Source organism: Lissotriton vulgaris, chromosome 8 (genome assembly GCF_964263255.1).
Source record: "Lissotriton vulgaris chromosome 8, aLisVul1.2, whole genome shotgun sequence".
Taxonomy (NCBI): Eukaryota; Metazoa; Chordata; class Amphibia; order Caudata; family Salamandridae; genus Lissotriton; species Lissotriton vulgaris.
In genome coordinates, this window is record NC_141696.1 from 1506100857 (window position 1) to 1506126548 (window position 25692).

The 25692-nt window shown below is 46.1% G+C and overlaps 1 protein-coding gene across 7 annotated transcripts in view; it reads left to right on the forward strand.

Moving 5' to 3' along the window:
- NR1I2 (nuclear receptor subfamily 1 group I member 2) overlaps positions 1 to 25692 on the forward strand; it is a 400665-nt gene that overhangs the window by 343649 nt on the left and 31324 nt on the right. For all 7 annotated transcript variants that reach the window (XR_015299392.1, XM_086935603.1, XM_086935608.1 and 4 more), the window contains one exon: positions 7990 to 8106. Coding sequence is in view for 6 of the 7 variants with exons in the window: in XM_086935603.1 (XP_086791729.1) it covers positions 7990 to 8106 (117 nt within the window). In the remaining variant the exon portion in view is untranslated. The remainder of the gene's footprint in view (positions 1 to 7989; positions 8107 to 25692) is intronic.

A 25692-nucleotide genomic window follows, 5' to 3' on the forward strand; every position in this document is an offset into this window, starting at 1 on the left:
CATACCGCCAGAACATGTGTGCCTCGTCTGCATTCATTTCTCCGCACTTTGGGCACTTCTTCGCAGCTTGTAAACCCATTTTTGAGAGCCTTGGGGGGGGGGGGTCCAGTATGCCTTATGGATGGTAAATATGTGTTTTTTTCTTAGAGGTGCAGACTTCACACTATGCTATAAGAAATATAGATATACTTGCCATAATATATCAAGATCGTATTCTGGCAGGTCATTCCTCCAAGTCGCTTTAAACCAGGGTTGTGATTCTTCATGAGGCTGTATCAACATCCAGTATCATTCTTAAACTTCCTTTTGACCCAGTGGGCACAAGACTATTTTTGATTCAAAAAACGTATTTCCCTTTCCAGTTTTTCTAAAAGTTTTGACCCAATTTACCAGTTGATAGTACTTACCTTTGGAGACGGAACCTTCTGTAATCTCCTGCATTTTCTGCCAAGAAATTAGGTCCGAACCCTCTAACAGTTGGCCCCATCTATACATTTATTTTTCTTTTATTGGAACTTCAAGAGTAGTAGAGACGCTGGTGTTTCAGGTGATCTCCAGATTGGGGCATAGTAGCTGTAATATGGGATTTGTAGTATACCCCTGATTTGCAACCATACTTTACATGCTGCTCGGAGAATTTTTCATCTCACCTTTTAAAAAAAAATTTGGGTCTCTGAATTTAAAAGAAAAGGGCTGGATTGGTCTAGAGATTCGAAAGTGAGAGCTTGGAAAAGTGGTGAAGTTTGGAGGTATCTTTCAACAGTTGCCTGAAGATTTTTAGACAAAAGGCTCTCTGATATTGGAGGAGATCTGGATTTGCTATGCCCCCATTTTCCTTTTTCTTTCCTGAACTTCTGCCAGGCTATTCTAGGTCTTCCCCCAAATAAAACTGGAAAAGAGACCTTGCAATTTTGTTATCCATGCCTTCTTAAACTCTAATGGGATTGAGTTAAATAGGAAGGTAAAATTGCCATTTTTAGAAGAAAGTTTGTAATTGTGTGCAAATTTATCAATGACTTCTTCAATCAGTTGTTGTTTTTAACCAATTTTTGCTCGATGCATGCTCATCATGCACAAATTCGATAAGCGATCATCTGATATTGTCGACCTCAACTAGGTTTTCACCCTTCTCATTGTGCTGAAAGACCTTTCCACTGTACAACTGGTCACTAGTAGTGCGAGTACAATAAGAATTGCTTTCTGGATTGTTATAAATCTGTGTGGTTTAGCAAATCCAGAAATCCATTGTCAAACTGCTCATCCATCGTTGACCAGATCTCAAGCCATGTGCCTGCTTTGGCTACAAGGTATTCAGTGTTTTAAATTTCTCTGGTGTTTGCAATCTGGCATTTGTATTGCTCAAGTGTAGTTTTTGGCCATTTTTTTCTTGAACTCTCATTGAAAAACTTGATGATAGCTTTCACTGGGCCAATAGAATTTTGTATATCAGGAATAACATTCAGTTAATTAATGATCAAATTACCAGGTGCTATTCGTACTGGAGGGAATGGAGACTGATATCGTAGGAAACAGATCGGGCTGAAAAAATTATTTTCTCCGCAAGTGGCCACGGACAGGAGAGGAATACGATCACACGCAGAATGCCGATATGAGCCACGAGTGTTTAGATTAGGACCAAGAGACATACTATAGACAACTGCGCTTTCCTCAATACACAAAGGAACTGTAAGCTGTGGGACTGACTGGGACTGCCTGTACCCAAGTTGGTGCCTAGTCTCCTCCGCATCCTGATCTGGGACTCCATCTTCGTCCAAAGAGAATACTTGAATGAGGGATCACGCTCATTCTTAGCATATACATCCCCGCCTCGCAAGGACGTTAAGGTGCATATCAGCATCCACTACTACGCCGCCTGCTCCCGCACGAGCTGCTGAACCACCCAAGAAGTTTTACATCACCTTGCCCTGAAGAAGTTCCATCTGGGACGAAACGCGTCGGCTGTTCTTTCTTACATATTGGAACAATAAAAAAGAAGTTTTGTAAAAGATTGGACACTATTTCCTGTTATTTTTGTAATAAGTCTGTGATTCAGCTTTACATTCTGTGCATGTGGTGCACCTGTGCTTTTGTCTTAAATTACGTTGAGTTCTGTATGCAACAGGCACTGTGATGGTGGGTGCTCATCGGTGTGCACACAAGTCCCTATTTTTAACTTACAGGGAAAATTACTGTTTGGTTATTTTGGTTAGGTGCATTTGTAATGAAGGTTCCACTATCAGTCTTGTTCTAGAATGATCAAATTAAGTTTATGTGCAGCACAAGTACAAAAGCAGCTTTAGGATATTTTCTCTTTATTATGGCTTCGACGCCACCCTCCTTTCCCGCCATTGTATAGCATCCATCATATCCTTGGCCATGGAGTTTTTCTGAACTTAATCTAAATTTGGAACATGTAGCCATATTCATATTTGCAACTCAGATAGCATCCATTTCTTTTAAGGTTGAAAATCCAAGGAATTCTTTTCAGATGACCGCTACAGTGCTACTTGTGTCTATAAAACATACTCGAAGTGACTTCTGTTCTTTTCCAGATATGTCGGTACTTTCATCAGCAATGACTGAAAATCCATTTCCCCCACGTTAAGCAGTGTTGTGTGCCACAAAATTGGAAATTACTTTTTACAATTTTCTCTAATTAGCATTTTCACAGTGCTGTCTAATTGGCAAACAATACTTGTTTCTGGTTTCTGTCTGATCACCAAAAAGTGAGTTGTGTCCACTTGTGGTTTTTTATGATGAAACATGGTTGCATGCACTTTCATGGAAGTCTTTATATTTAGTGAAAGGCGTAGTTATGAACACTGCTCATATTCCACGATAACCGGTCTGTGGAAAAACTGTGCAGTACTTGCAAATCACACTTTTCAGTTGTGGAGAGTAGCTAAGCCATAGTGAATATTGATTAATCCACACTTGACCGGAACAGTGTGGTCCACCTGAATCCTACTTGAAGCCCTTCTTTTCTGGTAGGGTATATATATATATATATATATATATATATATATATATATATATATATATATATATATATATATATATATTTATTAGTAGATTGTATTTAAAATTATATTACTTGTTTTGATGAATTCAAATACAATCCAATCTTATTTAGAAGAGCATCAACATGGCTGCATTCTGTTGGAGATGAAACTGGACCTGCAGAACAGCTTGTGCTTGGTTCTGCCTCCTGTTCACCATGTCTAGATTCTTTTCTTGCTTCCTTATCAGATTATAAAGCTTCCAATTTTCTTTTTGAAAAACAATGTGGATGTCTATTTCTAAAACGAAATAGGGTTCATTAAATACTCTGTTCATCACAGGCTGTTGATGAGCTGCAGGGAGTAGAAAAATCACTTTAAATTTCTCCTCCACAGAGAAGCACGCTTTCCTTGCATAATGTATTGTTATATTGGTAAAATGGGATTTGTGAACTTCAAATAACTCCCCTCCAATGCACTATTTATTGAATAAAGCCCAGTGTGTCTGCAGCAATAGAAACTTGAAAAAGGAAAAGTGTGTGTGTGTGTGTGTGTGTGTGTGTGTGTGTGTGTGTGTGTGTGTGTGTGTGTGTGTGTGTGTGCATATATATATATATATATATATAGGATGAATCTTTTGATGAATTTTGTATCTATGTCACATTATTCTCACTCCATGTCCTTGAGCTTTTGTTTATTTGAATATTTGTGTGTATGTATGGCATTGCACAATTCAACATAGGACACTAGCCGATCCACGCCTTAATTCAAACGTGAAAGCCTACGTATGTATTATATTATATCCCTGCTTGGACATATCACCTTTCCAAGATGGCGCCCATTGTGGCACACAGGGGTGAAGTCCTATGTTTATGTTAATGCCTATTCACTTTTTTATTTAATGGGATGTTTGTTAATCAACAAGTGACACACTGACGAAGGCTAACACCGAAACGCGTCTGTGCTTTTTCTGTTCCCATAAGAATAAATCACCTAGATAAACTCTTGGTCTACGAGTGCTGCCTCTTTCTTGCCAAACTGAGGAGGGTCTCGAGCGACATATATATATATATATATATATATATATATATATATATATATATATATATATTTATTCATTCACTAGTTGGCACCCACACAGCACTAAATAGTACCCACAACACCAATATATCCATATTCTTTAATGACCTTGCTTGTAGAGACCTGTATAGGGAAAGAAGGAACATTAACAAAACTTATATACATATGTAGCACTGTAAACCCCATGATACTTTATTCACCCAACCCAGTATTTAAGTCCCTTAGATACAAGCCCCATCTTCATAATGCAGAGGCAACAACCAGTATCCACATGTATCTTGAATTTGTATCCGGTCCATAATGAGCTCAGTGATTAGACACACACAGCACCAGTTTGCATCACTTAACTCAAGCACCAGACTGCATGCACAGCATTTGCCAAAGCAGTTGGCCAGAAAACCAGCTTGCACTCACAGCACCAGCTACAGCACCATATTGTGCCCACAGCACCAACTACAGCACCAGATTGTGCCCACAGCACCAGACTGTATGCACAGTAGTTGCCACAACACTCAGTTGCACCCACAGTTCCAGCTGCAACCCCAGATTGCACCCTCAGCACCACATTGCTCCACAGCACCAGACTGCATGCACAGCACATGCCATGGCACCAGATCGCGCTCACACCATTTTGCCGCAGCACTAGGTGGCACGGCCATCACTAGTTACAGCATCTGATTATACCCTCAGCACCACATTGTACCAACAGCACGAGATTGCACACACATTTCTTACATCCAGGCCATTCATTTTCTACCTTTGTCTTTTCTTCCTCCACCCATGCCATCTTTTTTTATTCCATTGTATGTATTTTTCCCCACCCGTGTCCTCTTTCCCATTGTATGTATTTTCTTCCCCATGTCAGTCTGTCATCTCTCTTCCCCATTATGTATTTTCCTCCTTCATTTATTTTTTTTACATGATCCGGATCAACCATGTTCCTACCTTTTGGGTGGTAAGGAAGGGCAGCGGCTGTCGCACACTCTCGAGCATATATGGAGGCTGCGGAGACATGTGAAGCGTGATGCTGCAGGGAAGCTTACGTGCCACTGTCCTTGAGCGTCACTGACGTCACAGCACGCTGTGATGTCATCTCAATATACCAGCAGCGCAATCTTGAATTTTTTTTTAAAGGGCAATTGGAAAACATATGGGGGACATGGTCACCCCCTTGCATGCCCCCTTCCCCCTGCAGGTGTCTGTGACTGTGTCGCTACCTATGGCTTTTCCGACATTCCAGCAAATTGCCTCACCAGCTTTTCACGTGAAAGAACACAACAGATTACCATTCTTAAGAAATCCCAGCACAGCTCCTGCACCTACTCCTATGGAATCGTAGCATAGTTCATGCACCTATTCCTATTACCTATTCCCCTACTCTAAACCCCCCCCAACCCCCCCAAACGTCTCTGCACAACTCTTAAAAAAACTAAAACCAATGCCCCCTGGTTCACCCCAGATCTAGCTACCTCTCATCTACTGTGTAAGAAGGCAGAGCGAAAATGGCGCAGAACATATGACAATGACAACAGTCTCTCCTACATCCAACTAAGGAAAACTTATCTTTCTAAAATTAAATCAGCCCAAAAAAATTTCTACGTTAACGCCATCAAAGAGTCCAGTCAAAAACAAAAAACATTGTTCGCAATAGTAAAATCGTTCACCTAGCCCAAAGCACTTCAACCCGAAATCCCCCCATCCCAAGATTTGTGCGACAAAATCTCAGATTACTTCGAAGACAAAATTGTCTCCATTCAAAGTAACTTCCCCACTTTATATACATCTTCAGTTCCCCCTCCCCTGGACTCTCGAGTCGGAAACCTCGAAAATTTCTCTCCGGTCACTTTGGCGCAAACCAGAGAAGTCATCTTGGCTTACAAATCGGGCTCTCCGTCTGACCCCTGTCCCCCCAAAATTCTTCACCAACTAATCGATGTGGTGAACCCAATAATCAACGACATAGTTAACTCGTCGCTCCTCACAGGATCTGTCCCCCGCCTGTGGAAGAAGGGAATAGTCAAACCTCTAATGAAGAAGGCCAATAAATCCCCGTCGGACCTGACCAATCTTCGCCCGATCTCACTACTCCCGGCCCTGGGAAAAATAACTGAACAGTTAGTCTACAGAGAACTTAAACATTATCTGGAAGCCAATAACCTACTCCATCCGCAACAATCTGGTTTCCGACCAAAACACTCGACCGAAACAGCTCTGATCGAACTGTCAGACACAATTAAGATGCTACAAGACCAGCGGAAGAACTCAATTCTCATTCTTCTCGACCTTACCACGGCGTTCGACACCATCTCCCACTCCATCCTAATCAGCAGATTGATGGACATAGGGATCTCGGAATCTGCTCTATCCTGGTAAAGTCATTTCTCACCGACAGATCACAAACTGTCGCTCTTGGCCCTTTCCATTCTAAAGAGAAGAAGGTCTCCTCAGGTGTACCGCAGGGGTCCATCTTGAGTCCCCTTCTCTTCAATATCTACCTCATCCCACTCTTATCCCTGATTGAATCATTCGGCATACCGGTAACATCGTATGCCGATGATACGCAACTCATCGTGCCCCTAGAGGACAATTCAACCGGAGCTGAGCTCAACCTCAAGAATTGCCTGACTGAGGTCTTCCGTTGGATGGACACCAACCATCTCAAATGCAACTCTAGCAAAACAGAGATCCTCCCGATTGGAAAAAACACCTCCTTCTGCCCAGCCCTTTGGTGGCCGGATGACTCAGTTGCACCCCCCCAGACAGTAACAACAGCTAGGAATCTCGGCGTCCTATTCGACTCAGACCTATCTTTCGACCAGCCTGCCAGGAGTGTAGCTGGTAGATGTTTCGGAATAATAAAATCGCTAAGAAAGTTCTTTGACTTCCTTCCACTTGACGCCAGGAAAACGGTAACAGTAGCCCTTATAATTTCACGCTTAGACTACTGCAACGGTCTTCTTGCAGGGGCAAAAAGAATACTGTATCTAAACTCCAAAGTGTTCTTCACACGGCCGCACGACTGGTCCTTAAGCTGCCCCGAAAAGCATCTATCTCCGCAGCCCTACGATCCCTACATTGGCTCCCCCTCCATAAAAGAATTCTTTTTAAAATATTGATCATTGCCTTTCGAGCTTTTAACAAATCCGGTCCAAAATACCTCTCCAGACGCTTCCCCCACTACACCCCCAGTCAATCCCTCCGCTCATCCCAGGACAACCTCATCCTCCCCGCTAAGTACAACCTGAAGACGAAGGGCGGAAAAACCTTAAGTTTCCTGGCTACTAAAGCTTGGAACAACTTGCTCAAAAATCTGAGACAACAAACCCTCGAAAAACCCTTCAGAAAACTCCTAAAGACTTGGATCTTTAACCTCTCCGATGACTACTCCAAAGCAGCCATCTAATCCCCTACCGTTACCAGGACCGGTCCACCAGGATTTTCAGCGCCAAGATGCTCCCTCCGGAGCGAACTTTGCGCTTTAGAAATACCCTCACAAATATCACAAATATCACAAATATGGAATCCTAGCCTGGCTCATGCATCTATTCCTATGGAATCCTAGCACGAGTCATGCACCAATTCCTATGGAGTCACAGCAGTGGTCTTGCACCTATTCCTATGGAATCCTAGCATGGGTCATGCACCTATTCCTATGGAATCCTAGCATGGGTCATGCACCAATTCATATGAAATCTTAGCATGGGTCATGCACCGATTCCTAGCATGAGTCATGAATCTATTCCTAATGGAATCCTTGCATGAGTTATGCACCTATTCCTGTGGGGTCCTAGCATGGGCATGTATTCCTGCTGCCAGTACAGCTCAGTCACAACCAGTGTCCTATTGTAAGTCTTTCTTCCATGAGCCCTCCTCATTGCTCCCTAATTATGCTTCCTTTTTCTCTTTCCAGCTGGATTCAAGGCGCTTCTCCTGGACCCTCTCCTGAAGTTTCACTACATTTTGAAGAAGTTGAATCTACAGAACGAGGAATACTCGCTGATGCAGGCCATCTCCCTCTTCTCTCCAGGTATTAACAGGAGTGCTTCTTAGTTTTCTCTCGGGTGCTTCCTTCATCATCACTCTTACCTTGCGTTTATTTGAGGTTATTCCTGCTCGGCATGCATTTCTAGTGAGGGATTGTTGGAGGTAGGTGGTAGAATCTGCACGGTAGACCACAGTCTTCTCCTCTGCGGACAGTGAAAGTCTTGAATGGTTTCATCCACCCTGAGATTTCATGCTTAGAAACTTATTTCCCTTTTGTGATTGTCTATCCAAATTTCTTAGTATCATTTGTATAGGTATGGAAGGCTGTGAAGAGACTGCCCAGCCAACATATTGGGAAAACAAAATGGAAGCGAATGAACAGTCCATGGAAATCATAAGCTGTTTTGAGTGGGACCTCCTGAATGATTATCAGGAAAACCAGATATAAACAAGGAAGTTGAAAAGTGATGACTAGATCTGCTTGAATTAATCTTAGTTGCTTGGTGTACCACTGGGTAGCATTCCATTCCATTGTTTAGCATGCCTTTTCCTTTTATCCTTCGCCTGCTATTAGAGTAAGTAGTTCTGCCTTGAACTGCAGTGCTGCGTCTCCTCTGGGTGGGAAAACGAACCGGTGAGACACAGGAAAATCTGTTGCCTATTTCTTCCAGAGCCTGAATCTCTATCACCCATTTAATTCAATTTATTTATCATGCATAGTTAATTAAAACCATTACAGGTCCATTAAGACACATTATTTATTTATTTATTTATTTTTTCAACTTTATTTTTGGTATTTTTGGAACATCACACAATCACACATTTCAGAATATGCATCAGTGTGTTACAGCAAGTAGATCTATGCGTAGCGGTGTATACATACAGTAAACTCGGTAATGCATTTGATAAATATAAACAAATATCAAATTGTGCATTGCAGATTAGAAGACAGTCTGACCCCCTCCATATCATGGACCACACTCAAATCCCCCCACAATGAATAGCATGGAATAAGTTCTTGATTCGGACAGCAGTTCATAGCCTTATAACAGTAAAGCGTATCCTCCCTCATTGGATCTCTAACAGACCTCACTGCTCTCAACAACTTCATTCAATCCCTGTACCACTGGAGTATGAGACTCCTCAGACGCTGTCTCCTGTTGCAGCAAGTAGGCCTGCAGTGGTTCCCATATGTCCTTGGGTCTAGAGGGCAAAGGTTGAGTCTCCGCATGTACCTTGTTCTGGTCCTGACAATATACCATATCTTGAACCCACTCCTTGAATTTAGGAGCACGCCCTCTCCCCCATCTACAGGCAAGCCGCCGTTTGGCTAATAATAATGCCACATCCATGAGTTTTCTGCTGGTTTTTGGTATCTGTGCAGTGTACCCCAGTAAAAATACCAAGGGGTCTGTGGGAACACGAATTTTCAACATCTGTTCTAGTGCGCCATGTACCTGCTCCCAGTACTGTACCACCTGCGGACATTCCCAAGCTAAGTGTAAGAAGCCGGCACCGGGCTGCCCACAACGTTCGCAGCAATCTGTGTCAGCTAATTGAAATCTATATTTTCGCATTGGGTTATAATAGATTCTGTGTAGAAATGTATAATGGATGATTTGGAAGCGGCAACTGGCTGTCATGCACCCCGTAATACCGCAGCAATACTCCCACTGCTTGTCAGTTATCGCCACACCTAAATCCTCATTCCAGTGCCCCCTTGCCGTGCTCGTGATTTCTGGTGTGTGGTTGCGAAGACTTTCATATGCACGCAATACCATGTGTACACCATCACTGCTACATAATACAACATTGAGGGGGCAACGCAGTCCGGCTCCCTAGGGTAGTCCGGGAAAAGAACCCTCATACTTTCCCTTAGTCTTATGTAATTAAAAACCTCCAGGGGGTTAGGAGTGTATTCATCAAAAAAAACAGTCTAGAGTACGAACTTCATTTTTAACGAACAGGTCTCCCCAGGACGTAATGTGGAGTGCACAACACATCCTCTGAAATCCAGCCTCCTGTAGCAACACCACCTCAGGATGATAGGTGAGAGGCATACGTGGGGCATACATCAGTGGCGCCCGAACTTTACGCAACAATCTCTGCCAGGCATCTATCGTGCAGGATACCGTGGTTGGAGGAGTGACCAACACAGCTGGGGACCCATAGTCACTCTGTGACTCTGGGCAATAGCTTGCTTAATCTCCACAACGGTCCCAGCAGCGCTTGGATGCCTGGCTTCACCTTGGGGGTGCCCAGGAGTGGACATCTCACAGGAAACCAGGAAGGGTTCCACAGCGGTATGAATACAGCGCTACGAGACCTCTGGGTAGAAGGCGCTATATAAAAACAAACACATTTACATTTACAACCCCGTTCACCGGTATAGGGTGTGCGATCCAGTCCTCAACTGCAATCTGAGGCATATATCGAGTGGGTTTCACCCAGTGGTATAAATAGTGGGCCTGTGCGCTAATGTAATATGCCTCAAAATCCGGGACGTCAAAGCCTCCCTTATTATAAGATTGTGTTAAAACCGCCCATTTGAGCCTTGATTGTCGTCCCCCCCCCCCCCCACACTAGCCTAATCAATTCAGATTGCAGAGTTTTAAAAAAGAAAGCACCGGGGTAATAAGGGATGTTAAGAAAGTAATATAAAAAACTGGGCAAGATGACCATTTTGATAAGGGAGACTCTGCCAGCCATGGACAACGGCAGAGCGATCCATCTCGTAATAGTGTCTGTCAATTTTGTTATGGCTGTCCCATAATTGAGTCACAAGGTCTCTTCCCTATCTTTAGAAATCTGAATCCCCAAATAGTGCAAATCACCGTGGCACCATTCCAGAGGGAAGTCCAATGTAAACTCCCTCACCGCAGAGGTCAATGGAAAAAACTGTTTTCCCCCAGTTAATTGCAACTCCGGATAGCCTACCGAAGGCAATGAATTCTCGTAATAATGCATTCAACTTATTTTCAGGGTCTGCGACGTATAGAGTGACATCGTCAGCATATAGGGAAATAGACATCTGGCGCTGGAAGCATCGGAAAACGCTGTCCTGATGGAGCTGTCTTATACGACATGCCAATGGTTCAATCGCAATGGCGAACAATAGGGGAGATAGGGGACAACCCTGACGGGTGCCCCTAGTGATCTTGAGTGTTGGAGAGATGCCCATTCGCAAGGACCTTCGCCGTAGGCTCCGTGTACAGCAGCTGCACCCATGCTATAAATACAGAGGGAAACCCCATTTTATGTAAAATAGTGTAAAGACAGCGCCACTCCATGGAATCAAAAGCCTTAGAGATGTCCAAAGAAACAGCGGCTAGGGGAAACTCCAGGGCAACAGTCTATATGAGGGAGAACAAAGTTCGTAAGTTATGAGACGTCGCTCTCGTTAGGACAAAGCCCGATTGATTGGGAAGTATTATTTTAGTCATTAAAGGGGACAACCTTGTGGCCAGAACTTTAGCCAAGATTTTTGCTTCACAATTAATTAGAGACAATGGCCTGTAAGAATCATATCGTATAGGATCCTTGCCCGGCTTCAATAGGGATGTGATCACTACTTCGCGCATGGATCGAGGCAAAATCCCTACCTGCAGGGATCCATCAAAAACCTCTTTCAGTATTAGCGCCATGATGTAAATATAACATTTGTAGAATTCAGCAAGCATTCCGTCCAAGCCTGGCGCTTTTCCATTTCCCAGAGACATTATGGCCTCCCTAATTTCATCAATCTCAATCTGAGCACTCTGGAAGGTTCTGTGCACGTCACTGAACCAACACAGTGCCAGCTCCCCCAGAAAACCATCCAAATCAATTTCCCCGATGGATTGTGTAGTGTATAAGTGCGCATAGTGCGTATGGCGAGCCTTCAGTATCCGGTCACTGTCTCTGCAGGTCTCACCCTCTTGATTGATAAGTTCTAAGATGGTATTGGTGCCTCTGTCAATCCGCACCACCTCAGCCAGTGCCCTTCCCGGTCTTTCTCCTTCACTATATTTATGGGCGACCCAGTATTTACTTCGAAATTTGGTTTCGTGCTGAGCCTCCTCTTCATACTCTGACAGTTTAGTGTGAAACTGTTGATGCGCAGTCCCTCCATCCTGTCCTGCCATCAGTCTCTGAAGTGCTTGCAACTCCCCCTCCAATCTACACAGGATACGTCGAATATCCCGAAGCACCCCAAAGCTTTTGGCCATACACCACCCTTGGACAGTGACCTTAAAGGCCTCCCAAATCATCTCAACGCTGTCTACCGTGTCTTTATTACGAGGGAAAAAATCCTTTATATCCCCCCCCCCCCTCCCCCCAATTCCTCACGGAAAACTGCGCCCAGCAAGGCAGTGGGTTGAAATTGCCAGGCAAGCTTAGGGCGATCACAGGCGGTTATATTCAATGTGACTAAGACAGGACAAAGATCCGAGATGTCTGGCCTCAGTAATTCCAAGAGCTAAGTCACTAGTCAAAAAACAATAATCAAGTCTCAACCATGTACCCGTGTAAGAGGTAAAACGTGTACCCTCCTGGAGTGTGGGGTGCATATGTCTCCAACTGTCCACAAGGCCTCCCTCCTCTATAATGCCCCTCAATGCCTCTCACATCCTAGGATGATAATGTGCCTGTCCATCAGCTCTATCCAGCGAGGGCGTCACTGCCACATTAAAGTCACCTCCCCAGACGATGTGTCGAGACCCAACATCTAGTATCTCACCCCATAGTAGTGTAAAGAGCCCCGGATCGTCTGTGTTCAGAGCAGAACAATTGACAAAGGTAATGGCATTCCCTCCCAGCCTCCCCCATAGTATTACATAGCGACCAGCCTTGTCCACCTGCTGCCCAAGTAGTGTGAAGAGGACCGAACGATGTATCAGTATGGCAGTGCCTCTAGCATAAGAAGAATAATTAGAAAAAAACTCTGACTCCTGCCCATTTGCTAACAAAGGAAGGGTTAGGTTGAGGGGCCATATGTGTCTCCTGTAAAAGCACCATGTTTACCTTATGCCTATCCAGATAGGCCAAAACCTGTCTGCACATTCGAGGGTCCTTAAGTCCTCTAATATTCCAGGACAATACCTTACAATTATTTGTGGCAGTATCACCCATCAGAAAAACACATTATGTATGCATCATACAACCGCAGAATATGGAATGGTATCACCATCCCCCAACATCCAATGCTGTTCCATAGTGTGAATCGTGCGTCTAACACCAACAACTTAACTTGTAACAACCCCCTCCACCCCCCTCCCACCCTGAGGCACCTCCAACTAGCCATCAATATCATCACCTGCCCAGGTCGCCCTGCTGATGCATCCAATCAAGAACTGCCCAATACCCCCCATACCAACCACCCCACCCCTCCCCACACACTGTCAAAAAATAGGCACCATTCTACCAGTTCCCTTTCCCCGTTCCTCCCCCCCTCCCATTGGAGCAAGCCCAACATGCCAGATGATTCTACCAACCCCCGACCCATCCCACCCAACAAAAACACCATCGCTATCCTGATTATATAATTCAACATTGAAGAGTTTTCCCCATGGGTGATCCTTTGACAGTCACACAGCCACCGTCCCTCCTCAAGCCCTGGAACCTGTGCGACCACTGGGCTCTAGCCAAGGAGGGGCGGTGGGCCTGGAATACGTTACCACTGGAACACCACAATCATCCCCGTCCTGTGCATTATGTAGTGTCTCCAGCCACTCTGCGTCCGTATTGTGTACCAGTGTCCCACAGGCAGTCCATGGGAGAAAATCACAAGTGCGCCCATGAAAGTTAAATCATTATCGCCCTCTTACTGAGGATTGTCATGCTGCGACACGTCTCGACGATCTGCTCCACGTTGCGCACGCTTCCATTGCCAGAGATAGTCCTCCACGTGTTGCGGGTTGGTGAAAAACGGTTGTTTGCCCTGGTGCGTCACACTCAGCCTCGCTGGGTACAGTAGCGCATAGTTGATCTGCGCTGCGTGCAATTTCTTTTTCACCTCCAGAAACTTGCGACGCTCTTCTTGTACTAACGGAGTGAAGTCCGGGAAAATCAAAAATGTCACACCTTCGTACACCAAATTCTGCTTCACACGAAGCACGCAAGGCCCCTCGCGGTCACGATAATTTAGCAAGCCGCAATGATTGGCCTCGGCGGCTGGCCGGGCTTCGGTTGAGGGCCTAAAGACCTGTGTGCACGCTCGACAATGAATTGCGTAGAGAAAGCCTCGGCTCCAATCGCGGACCGCAGAAGTTTTTCAATATAGTCCTCCATACGCCCGTGTTAGTGGATTCCGGAATGTTGACCACACGTATGTTGTTGCGCCTACTACGGGCTTCTCAATCTTCATTTTTGCCTGCAATTGTCCGGAGTAGGCTGTCCATCCGCGCCAGCCGCATTGCATGACTGGCCGTGGCATCATCCGAGTCCGAGATACGCCTTTCAGCCTCCTTCAACCGTTACTCGTGCAGATCAACCTTGTGCACCAGTGCGTCCATTCTGGAGGACATCTGATCCACTTAATCCACCACAGTGGCAACCCCCTGCCTCATTTCCTGCAGTATTTGGCGCATATCCAGATCTGCCGGCGCCGCTCCATCACTCGCCGTGTCCGCGCAATGCGGTTCAGCCGTTGATGAGGCAGGCTTGGGTCCCTTTTTGGACGCCTCAAAAGTGAGTTTCGGTTGCCGGTAGTCCAGTCTCCCCATGTTGTCTGGGGATAGGCTATGTCACAGTCTCAATTCCGCCTCACCAGGGCCAAGCACCAAGGGTATCCACGTGTCGCGGTGCGTGGAATGTGCACCGGGTCTGCCAGCCTTGTAAATAGTGGTCTCCAACTGCCTATATCTCCTTGCACCTACAAGATAACCACCCACTACTCCGGTATATTCACGATATGTCAATAAAAGCATGCAGGATTAGCAATCAGGGGAAATCACACACTCCGGTGCTCCACCAAAACACAGGGAGGCCAGTAAAAGCGATGATCACAGCGGCATCCAGCCTCTGCACCCCGCAAATCGCCGGTCTGATTCGGAGCCCAATATTGAGCTTGTCGCAAGGCTTCTCCTCTCACGCCTTGTGGCTCTCCAGTGGTCCCCACAGACAATGTAGATACTATGTGCGAGCAGTACTGCAGCCCGACCAGCCGTGCTCACAGTGACTCACCGCAATCAGCCCGCACTTCCAGCTGGCAGAACCGCAGCGGCAAACCTCAGTACCGCTGCGATCAAGGCGACCCTATTCCCAAGGGCCGCAGCTTAGGAGCGTACTTGGTCTCGTGCATGGGCTCCACAGTATGTTCTCCGACTCGCCCCAACGTTAGCCAGATGCAGCGTCCGAGTGTTAGGGCTCCGGGCGCATTGATTGCCATACGCCGCCTCAGGGGCCACAATGTAATGCCTCACCCAGTAGTGGAGTCTCTCCCATGGGGCCCGCTATCCTCGCGTCCCTGTAGGGCACACCGAACGGCGTAGGGACGCCTGGCGCTGTCTCCTCGTTGTCCGCCGCCAGCCATCCAGGCCTACCTGCCTCGTGCCAAGCCACGGACTCCCCTGCCTCAGGACGCCACTCAGCGTGCACCCTGGCGCTCCAGCGCCACTCCCGGGGGAAACTATCTGGTCGCAGCGCTCAGGCTGGGAGTGAGCGATTGGTCTCAAATTTGCGCCGTAGCTGGGGAATAGGATCAACAACACATGTACTCCGTAGCTTCCAGGTGGCAGACTATTTAGCAAGAATTAATGAAGGATTCTTGGTCCAAGGAGCGGGAGCCTCACCACATGGCGGCCATTCCGCTTGTGCGCCCTCTAGCGCCCCATGTCCATTAAGACACATTAAAAGACAATACCATATAACATAAAATCAGATTAAGCTGGACGTGTTTATCAGATGCAGTCCAGATAAGCTGAACCCCAAATAAAATCAGTCAGCGTAGAAATTAGGAATCCACAGGATCCATTTTGAATGGAATCCCCTATGCTTTATCTCCTGAAGGACTTCAAACTTTTTACCCATTCAGGCAGTAAAGTTCTCATCTTACTGTGCAGATCTAATGCATTAAAGTGTGTGCCATGCAACTATTGTAATACCATTACATTTTATTTCCTGATAAACTCTACCAACTGGGTATAAAGTGCTTATCATAATGCTCCCTCCAAAATGCATTGTGCACACTCAAACCTTGGTTAATTATTCCCAAGAGAAGTACAATCTTAGCCAGACCTTTACCCAATGTATACTTCAAGGTATGGCGTGTTTAAAATGCTATGCTGAGTACAGGTTATGGTGCACAGGGTGCAAACACAAAAATTGATCTTATAAACCTTATAAAACGGAATGAGCTATACTGGATAAAGGTAGAAAAATACTTGACATGCAATTTAGTTAATCTCGCAGGCACGAAAAAAAGTAACATATCTCATTAATCAAGCATCCAGATGTTACCAGGCTCTCAAAAACAATAGATTTTAGGGTCTTGATCTTTTTTTTTGTAAATAAAACCTGTAATTTTACAAAGCCTATATTCAATGTTAGATTTATGAGTTTCAAGCACTCAATAAATGTATGCCTACAGGTTTGGACCCCCCAACCTAATGTGGGATTCCTGAGAGACTGTCTTCGTGCAGCTAGGAGGTTAAGACAAATGCATTATATGTGTATTAGCGTTTCCTCAGCCTTCCCCAAAGCGGGCATTTCAGATTTCCTGGCTTCTTGGTCCATGATGGTTGCTTGTCTAAAGTTGGCAGGGCCCTGAAATGATATTATAAAAACTTACTTTTTGAAACCGGTCAATAGCACTCAGACAAACAACCATGAGGACTAGGGAAGGAATAAATGTTAATAATCTGTCGTGAACCTGCGCTTGGCCATGTCGCTTTTATCCTCCAACCTCGAAAACAAGCATATTTATAATCCTTTTAAATACAGCTCCTGACCCTGTTGCTTCTACATGATCCAGTGCCCCATTGGATTGACTGTTAGACATGTTCTAAACCAGATGTTTTTGGTATCAAATGTGCTCATTGTGGGCTATCATGTTCTGCTTTAACCTTTGCTCTCAAATGACACATCTGGATTGTATTGTTTTCGTAATGTATTGAGGTTTGTTCACACGGGCTTGTTATACGAATGACCCTGTAAATTCAATCACATGACAGAACTGATCCTGAGGAAATACAAGTCTTGTACCAGGGACAACCAACAAATCTGAAGCTTGTGATTGCTGGAGGGAGGATACCGTATAATCAATCTCTATATACCAAGGAACCTGTAGCAGCGCTTAACTCTTGCCAGATCTAATTGTCCAAGGATCCTGGGTGACCCTTTTTAAATCAGCGATGTTTATCACCATTCTCTTAAAAGTAATATCCAATTTAAATTCCCATCACTATTGACATGGAAATTACATCCAGGTCTTCTACACCATCACACCACTTGCAAGTTATACCATATCTTATATCCAACATTATTCTGTTACAACTTATTGCTTAGTTCTATTTTTATTGTCACATATGTGTATGGGCTTAGATAGTTTTCAAAGAAGCATATTTCTGTTTAATAACATTTGAAAAATAGGACATTTTCTACACTCGAAGTAAAATTACTTCAATTGAAAATGTTAGATGCCTCCTTTTACCAGATGTAATGAATAGACCAGATTTGCCTCAGCAAAACAGCCAACCTTTTGCAAACTTCTTGCAGTGCTGCACATGCAGAATGAAGTGACATGATGGTCCAGTGAAATCCTTACTACTGCAGTTGTCATAAATTTCACAACACATGGTATTTCTAATGTTGATCATTGTGCATTGGTCTCCAAATAGATAAATCTCTTTTTCACATCTCTAGGAACCGTGAAAAGCAATTAAAAACTTTTTTAACTTACAGGGGATTTTCCAAAACAGATGGTTTGTGAACAGTGATGGCCACAGGGTGATGAATTGTTTGTCCTTAATTTTTATTTATTATTTATTTTGAAAGTTTTATATAGCGTAAACCAGATCCTTACAGATATCAAAGCGCTTTACAAAAAGACAAATAGGACATGGCAGACCGTGTAGTAGAGTGGAAAGATAGGTAGTCAAACAATATTTACAAAGTTTATATTCAAGTGAATTTAGCCATAAGGATCGATTTAACTTCCTTTTTGAAGGATGCAGTGGAAGAGATAAGTCTTGTTTCTGGAGGGAGGGCATTCCGGGTCCTGGTACCCATCCCTGAGAAGGAGCGTTTGTACGTTTTTTTCTTGTGGAATCTGTCGTTTTAGGAGGAGAGTTTGTGCGCTTCTTGTTGATCTTGAGCCTCCTGAGATTGTCAATGTCTGAGCAATGTAACTGAGGGAGTTGTGGTGTAAGGCCTTGTGCGTGATGCACACGATTTCCAGGTGTATTCGGGCTTCGTATGGTAGCCAGTTCACAGATTTTAAGTCAGGGGAGATGTGTGAGCGTTTTTTAGATCCAGTGATGAGCCTTGCTGCCGCATTAATAGAGGCTCTTAATGGTGAAGTTGTAGATAGGCGGAGGCCGCAGAGGTCGGTACTTCCATAGTCAGTCCGAGGGATAACTAGCGCTGCAGTTCGCATGTCGTTGGTTGGGAGGAAGGGTTTCAGTTTCCTCAAGGTGTTGATTTGGAAATTAGCTCCCTTTGTTGCATTGCTGATATGTCGTTGCATATTGAGATTGGAGTTGAGGGTTATACCCAAGGATTTTGCAGAGTCTACAATGGTAGGTTGGACGTTGAATGCATTGAGGTGTTTAAGCAAGTCTTGAGCGATGGGGATTTTGTAGGGGGGCTATTAGTAGGAATTCAGTCTTTAGAGCATTAAGTTTGAGATGGTTCTCTGCCAGCCATGCTTGTGTGTTCTTCAGCATTGCGTTGAGAAGTTTGATGTCTTCCGGGGATTGAAGTTTGAGGTAGAGTTGGGTATCGTCTGCGTACATGTGGAACTGTACATTGGAGGCATGAAGCATTGTGGTGAGTGGCTACATGACTAGATTGAACAGGGTTGGGGATAAGGATGACCCTTGCGGGACTCCTAATGTTACTGGGACGGGGCTGGACATAGTGTTGTTAATTTTGAATTTATGAGTATGGTTATGAAGGAAGGAGGTGAACCATTTGAGTACAGTCCCTGAAATACCCATTCTGGTGTTTAACAGATCAAGTAAGTTCTCGTGTTTGACCGTGTCGAATGCTGATGAAAGGTCGAGTAGGATGAGGAGGCAGGTACCATTTTGGTCAAGAATTTGAAGCGCGTCATCTATGTGTGTCATGGCTAATACAGTGCTGTGGCCTGCACGGAAGCCGGATTGATGTCGGTTGAGGAGGTCAAAGTGATCGATGTGTTTAGTCAGTTGGAGGTGAACACATTTTTCTAGCAATTTGGCTAAAGTAGGGATGTTGGAGATAGGGCGATAGTTATTAAGGTCAGTAGGGTCAGCTGTAGGTTTCTTTAGTACGGGCGATACTGTCCCACTTTGAGGGAGTCCGGGATGCATCCTTGTTGAAGGGAGCTATTAATGATTTTGGTCCAGAGCGGGAGAAGCCAAGGGCTGAGATCCTTTACAGCATTTGCAGGTTGAGAGTCAGATAGGTGGTTGGAGGGCTTCAGGGTACTAAGGATCTTGCCTATGGAGTATTCTGTGTAGGTATCGAAGGATGACCAAGTAGCATTGATTTTTAGTTTGCTGGGTGTTTTGCTGTGGGGGCTGGAGTATAGGTTTAGATCCATGAGGAGATCGTTCTTGATGTTAACTGTTTTTAGATTGAAGAAGGTAGAGAATTCTTCACATGATAGTAGAGTGCTGGACATGTTAGGTAGTCGTTGTGGTTCATCCTTGGATTGAGATTTGATTAGTTCAGAGTTTCTTTGGTCGTTTTTTTGCTTGGTCTAGTTGATGGCTAAAGAAGTCAGCTTTCGATCTTTTGATTTTCCTGAAGTAAGCATTTCTTTTTTTCTTAAGTGTATTGAGGTGCATAGTTGACGGGGTAGATCTCCACATACGTTCCGTTTGTCTCAAAGCTCGTCTATCGTCGTTAACCCCTTCGGCGCTGGTGACGGAACCGCTCCGTCACCAGCCTCGGTCGCCCTGTTCTGGTAACAGAGCGGTTCCGTCACGGCTGATTTTGCGCCTGCGTTCTATTGAGCAGGCAGGGCCGTGACCGAACCGCTCCATCACAAGCACAGCGCGCCCGAGGCTCGTGACGGAGCGGTTCCGTCACGAGTACAGGGGCGCAGCGCGGCCCCCCTTCCCACTAGTTCTGTGGTGGAATAGCCCCTGCAGCAAAGGAGTAAAGCCGGCAGTCGTACCATGGTTTAGAGATTTTGGAGGAGACTCTCTTTAACTGAAGGGGGGGCAACTTCGTTGACTATCATGGTCATTGTCTTGAGATAGTGATCGGTGAGAGCCTGAACATCGTTGTTGCCTGTGGTGGGTAGGAGAAGGTTGTAACTGGGAGAGGGTGAAGAGATGGGCTTAAGTTTCTTAAGGTCTCTTTTCCAGGTCTTGGGTTTGATGGATTCAGCTGGGCAAAGTTTCACATGTTCGTTGATGAAGAATGTGATAATGTGGTGGTCAGACCAATCACTGGGTTGGATTGAGTCTAGTTGGGTGGTGTCACCTTTGAAAATGATGAGGTCAAGGATAGAGCCTTTGTCGTGAGTGGGGCTGTTGCAGATTTGGGTGAGGTCTAAGGTTTTGAAGTTTTTGAGACTGTTGACCACTGCGTCATTGTGATCATTCCAATGGAGTTTGAAATCGCCAAGGAATATTTGTGTATTTTGTCGACCCGAGTTTGTCGTGATCATGTCCATGAGGTGTTAGTAAAGGTGAGGTTGTCTCCTGGAGGGTGGAAAATAGTGTGTAGGGAACATACTGGATTGACCTCACTGGAGAAGCGTGGCTCAATGGTTAGAGCGGCAGACCCTGATGCAGAGGTCTGGCCCGGGACCAGGGTTCAATTCCCACCTCGGCGACTCTTGGACTCAATCTCCCCAGACCTGATAATTCTCGCCTCGGTGCCTTGTCTAATCATGGGTCCCACTCTGTGACTCTGGGCAATAGCTTGCTTAATCTCCACAACGGCCCCAGCAGCCCTTGAATGCCTGGCTTCACCTTGGGGGTACCCAGGAGTGGACATCTCACAGGAAAGCCAGGAAGGGTTCCACAGAGGTATGAATACAGCTCTACGAGACCTCTGAGTAGAAGGCGCTATATAAATACAAAACACACACACACACACACTTTTGACGTCGAGGCAGATGGGTTCACAAGAGGAGAATGTAGGGGAGATAGCTCTGGTTACTGAAAGGTTACTTCAGTGGATACATGCTATTCCACCTCCTGTCCTGCCGGCCCTGTCTAATCTGATGATTTGATAGTTAGGTCGAACTAGAATGTCCATGAGTGGGGAGGAGGATTCTGTTAGCCAGGTTTCGGTGAGTATGATAAGGTCAAGGTCCCGTGCGATAATGAGGTCGGCTATGTCAGATGCGTGTCTGGGGGCAGATCTGCAGTTAAGTAATGTGCATTTGACCCTTGGGGCGAGGCAGAGTGGTCCAAAGTGTGAGTGATTTTAGTAAGATTGTTAGAGATGGTGCCTCTATTTTGTGTGGGGGGCCTGTGAGGGTTGGAATGGATAGTAGTGATCGGGAGTTTATGGTGGCTGTGTGGGCCATGGGGTGGTATCGTAGGAGTGTAGCAGGGCACGTATGTCATAGCGTGTCAGTGGATTGATGCATCGGATGGGTCGGGTGGATGAGTTGTGGGCAGGGATAGAGGTCCAGTGAGGGGGGCTGTGTGAGTGTGTGGGTGGGGTGGAGGGTTTGCGGTATAAAAAGGTATCAGGTGGAGAGGAATGTCTAGGTTGATTAGTAAATAGTTCTTTGAAGGTTTGTAGCTCCTCTTTAATTTGGAAAAGGGTGGTTATAATTATGTCCAGAGTGGAGTTAGGGACGGTAGTGCTGGGGATGGTAGAGCTAGGTATATGTTGAGGAGATTGACTCGGTTCGGTGTGAGGACTGATAAAGGCGTGGAAAGAGTATGGGGCATAGGTGGATAGTGTGTTGGTTATGTGTTAGGGGTGGGTGTAGAGGGGGTAAGGGTGGGCAGTGGAGGGAGACGAGGTGAGGTAGAGGGTTCAGTGGAGGGCATTTGTGTGATAGCAATGAGAAGGCGTGACCGGGTGGGGGCAGGGGTGATATGGGGGAGATTAGGCTAGAAGTGGTAAGGGAGGAGGGGGGACAGGAAGTGGTGTGGGAGGAGGGGGAGTCGAAGTGATGGGAGGGAGGGTTGAAACGAGGAGGTGGTCAGGTGTGAGAGGAAGGGGGGTGGTGATTAGAGAGGGGAAAGGGGGACTAGGTGTGAGGGGGGAGTAAAGATGTGAGAGGAGGGGGGGATTAGGTGTGAGAGGAAGGGGGTACAGATGTGAGAGGAGGGGGGTGGTGGAGGGGGAGGGGGAGGGGGTGGATTAGGTGTGAGAGGCGGGGGTGGTGGAGGGGGGACTTGGTGTCAGGGGGGAAGGGTGGTGATGCGAGAGGAGGGGGGGACTTTGTGTGGGAGGTGGGGGTGGTGAGGGAGGAGGGGGATTAGATGTGCAAAGAAGAGGGGTGAAGAAGGAGGAGGGGGTGCTAGATCGGGGAGGGGGCGGGGTGGTGGTGGGAGAGGAGGAGGGATGGCTCGGCGGGGCGGAGTGGAAAAGTAGCCGGAGGAGGGTGGATTAAATGTAAGGGGAGGGGGGAGGGGGGAGGTGATAGAAGTTGGGGGCTAGATGTGAGGGGTGGCGGGGAGGTGGTAGGGGAGGAGGATCTCGATGCAAGAGATGGCGGGGTGGTGAAAGAAGAGGGGGAGTGGGAGAGAGGGGATGTGTATTGTAGGGTGGGGTAGGGGTGTTGGGGGAGGTGAGCAGCTCTGGGCAAGTAGTAGTCAAGAGGGTAGGGGGTGGGGGTGAGGGACTGACTAGTAGAAGTGTTGGTTTGGGTGTTGGGAGTGGGGGAGTGGGTTGGGGAGGGGTCCGGGGATTGGCTACCTGCTCTTTAATAATGGGGAATATGCGATCAAATAGGTTGAGGCTACGATCTGTGGATTGAATGAGGTTAGTGCCGTTATTGTAGATGGTGATGGTTGCTGTAGCTTGGAAGAGTTGTGATGGTGTAATAGATATCCGAAGACCATGTGCGGACTTCTTTGAGGAGGAAATTGTGAGTAGGGATAGGAAGGCTTTCCTCCATTGTGCTCTACGTACAGTGTGGAAGATGATGGTGGTCGTGAGTCCATTTCGCGGTGAAAAATAAGGGTCTGCAAAGGGGGTTTCTGGGTGGGCTTTAAGAAAGTGGTGTTTGAAGTTTTTAGCAGATTTTTTTGTGAGCTTGGGAGATAAATGATTTTATATGTGTGGGTGCCTGTGAGTTCCATGATGAGAGATGTGGTATAGGTGAGGTGGGGTGGGTGTGTGGTACTATAGAGTGGAGGTAGCAGCTTAAGGGAAAAGTGATTAGGATGCCTGAGGTGGGACTGGACTAAGACCAGCCAGGACTAGTCTAAAATGGTCGACACCTTAGGAGAGGAGAGTGTGGCTTAATAGGGAAATAGCGGTTGAGGAGGATGTCATTGGGATGCCTGTGGTGTGACTAATGTGAGACTAGTCACTGACTAGTCTAAGATAGCCGACACCTTAGGGTGGAGGAGAGTGGCTGTATGTTTGTTAGTCTGATTCATTGATAAGAGTGAGGAGGTGTTGTCATGTCTCGATTTCTAGATCTATATAGGAAGGAGAGAGAGTGGCTATGTAGGGAAGTAGCAGCAGAGAGTGGGACGCCTGCAGTGTGACTAGTCTAAGATTAGTCCAAGATGGCCGACATCTTCGGGTGGAGGAGAGTCGTGGTGTAGTCCTTTGTCTATATCCATGCTAGGAGTGAGGAGGCGAAGTCCTATCTTGATTCCTATATCTGTAGGAGAGTGGTGGTATAGTCCCTTGTCTATATCCATAATAGGAGTGCGGATGCGATGTTCTATCCTGATTTCTATATCTTTGGTGGGATGAGGAGATAAATCCTCTTTCTATTGTGATAAATAGGGTAGAAGTTGTAGAAGAGGGCGAGTAGACTTGTGTCGGTGTCCTAGCCCTATTTCAATTTTGATTGATTTGGAGGGTCAAGTTCTTTAACAGTTTTAGTGTTCCCAGCAGGACAATGATTTTCGCGGGGCTGAGTGATGGTCAATGGAAGGGGGAGGTGAGATGGTAGTTGAGGTTTATGGCCACAGCCATTTTGAGAGGCAAAGATACTAATGGGGGTGTTTTCTAAACACCACCATTTTGGGGTGCAGCAAAAGGAATGTTTCTTCTGGGAATCCTCAAAAATAGGACCGGAAGCATGAGATCAGACAAAAATAAAAATGACAAGTAGCAATGTAAAATAGGAGAACATGGCAGACAGTACCTTCATGGGAGCTCACTAGGGCTCTGTAGATCATGGTGTCGATTCACTTATGTTGCAGGCAAATGTGTAGCTCGGCCTGCAGATAGGCACCGTGGGCGATCATCAAACAAGGAGCACTGCTGTGGATGCAGGATTTTATTTGGGGGCGGAGCAGTGAAGCGAGAGCGCGCTATTCTCCCGAATGTTCCATGTTTCTGGCAGGGCAGCCGATTCTGTGGCTGCATCTGAGTTCAGGACCAACAATGGTGGGCGAGCATCATGCCAGGCGTGATGGAGGATCCGGATGTTGGCGCAGAGCTCTGATCTGGCCGCAGGTTGGATAATCGGTTTCAAGGATCGGCAGGCTTGGAGCGGTCGATGGTGCGCGGGAGTATGAGCAGGCTAGTCCCGGCCCTCTGTTCCACCGTAAACCCGAGCCGCTAGCAGTGGGCAGATCAAGGGCACGAGGCTTCGGGCCACTGCAGGCAAGGAGTTCAGCGTCAGGAGGATCGGAGGGAGGCTTAATTGAGACGGATTGAGCCAAATTGGGGACGGGGCCTGCTGCCGAATGTCGATTGCAGGGGGCAGATGCAGTGGCTCGATGGCTGGCACCCGCTCCGCGGTACGGACCAGGTAAAGGCTCAGACCCAATGGAGATGAGATTCTTTAGTGTTGTAGAGATGGATGACGGTAGCCGAATTGAGGGGGTCAGAGCCAGCAGCCGATTGTCGAATGCAGGGCAAGAATCTGGCGGCTCAAAGTCCCGGGCTGGTACAAGCTCTGCGGTACGGACCCGGTGGGGCCCAATTGCAAAGGAGTAGAAATTCTTCTAAATGTTGTAGGAATCCTGTTACAAATCTGGTGTTAGAAATCCGGTCAAGATGCTGGCGCTAAACGGGATATTCCCGGTATCCGGATCCCAGCGCATCTAGTTATATTTTCAGGCTTCACTGATACCTTTAATTCTAACTGGAGACTTTGCACGCAGTCTGTTGGCAGACTGTCTGTGTATAGTCATTCCATAAATTGGGAGCCCAGAAGATAATGTTATTGTTTCTGGTCTGTAATGGAGGGCTCTACTTTTCCTTTAAAACTGGTCTTCCCTATATATCCGTTAGATGTGGAGAGCACAAGATTGTAAAAAAGATCTAAAACATTGCCTGGCTTGGGTCAGGTTGGATGATCTCCTCTATGGATGCCAAGAAATAGTGAATAGCT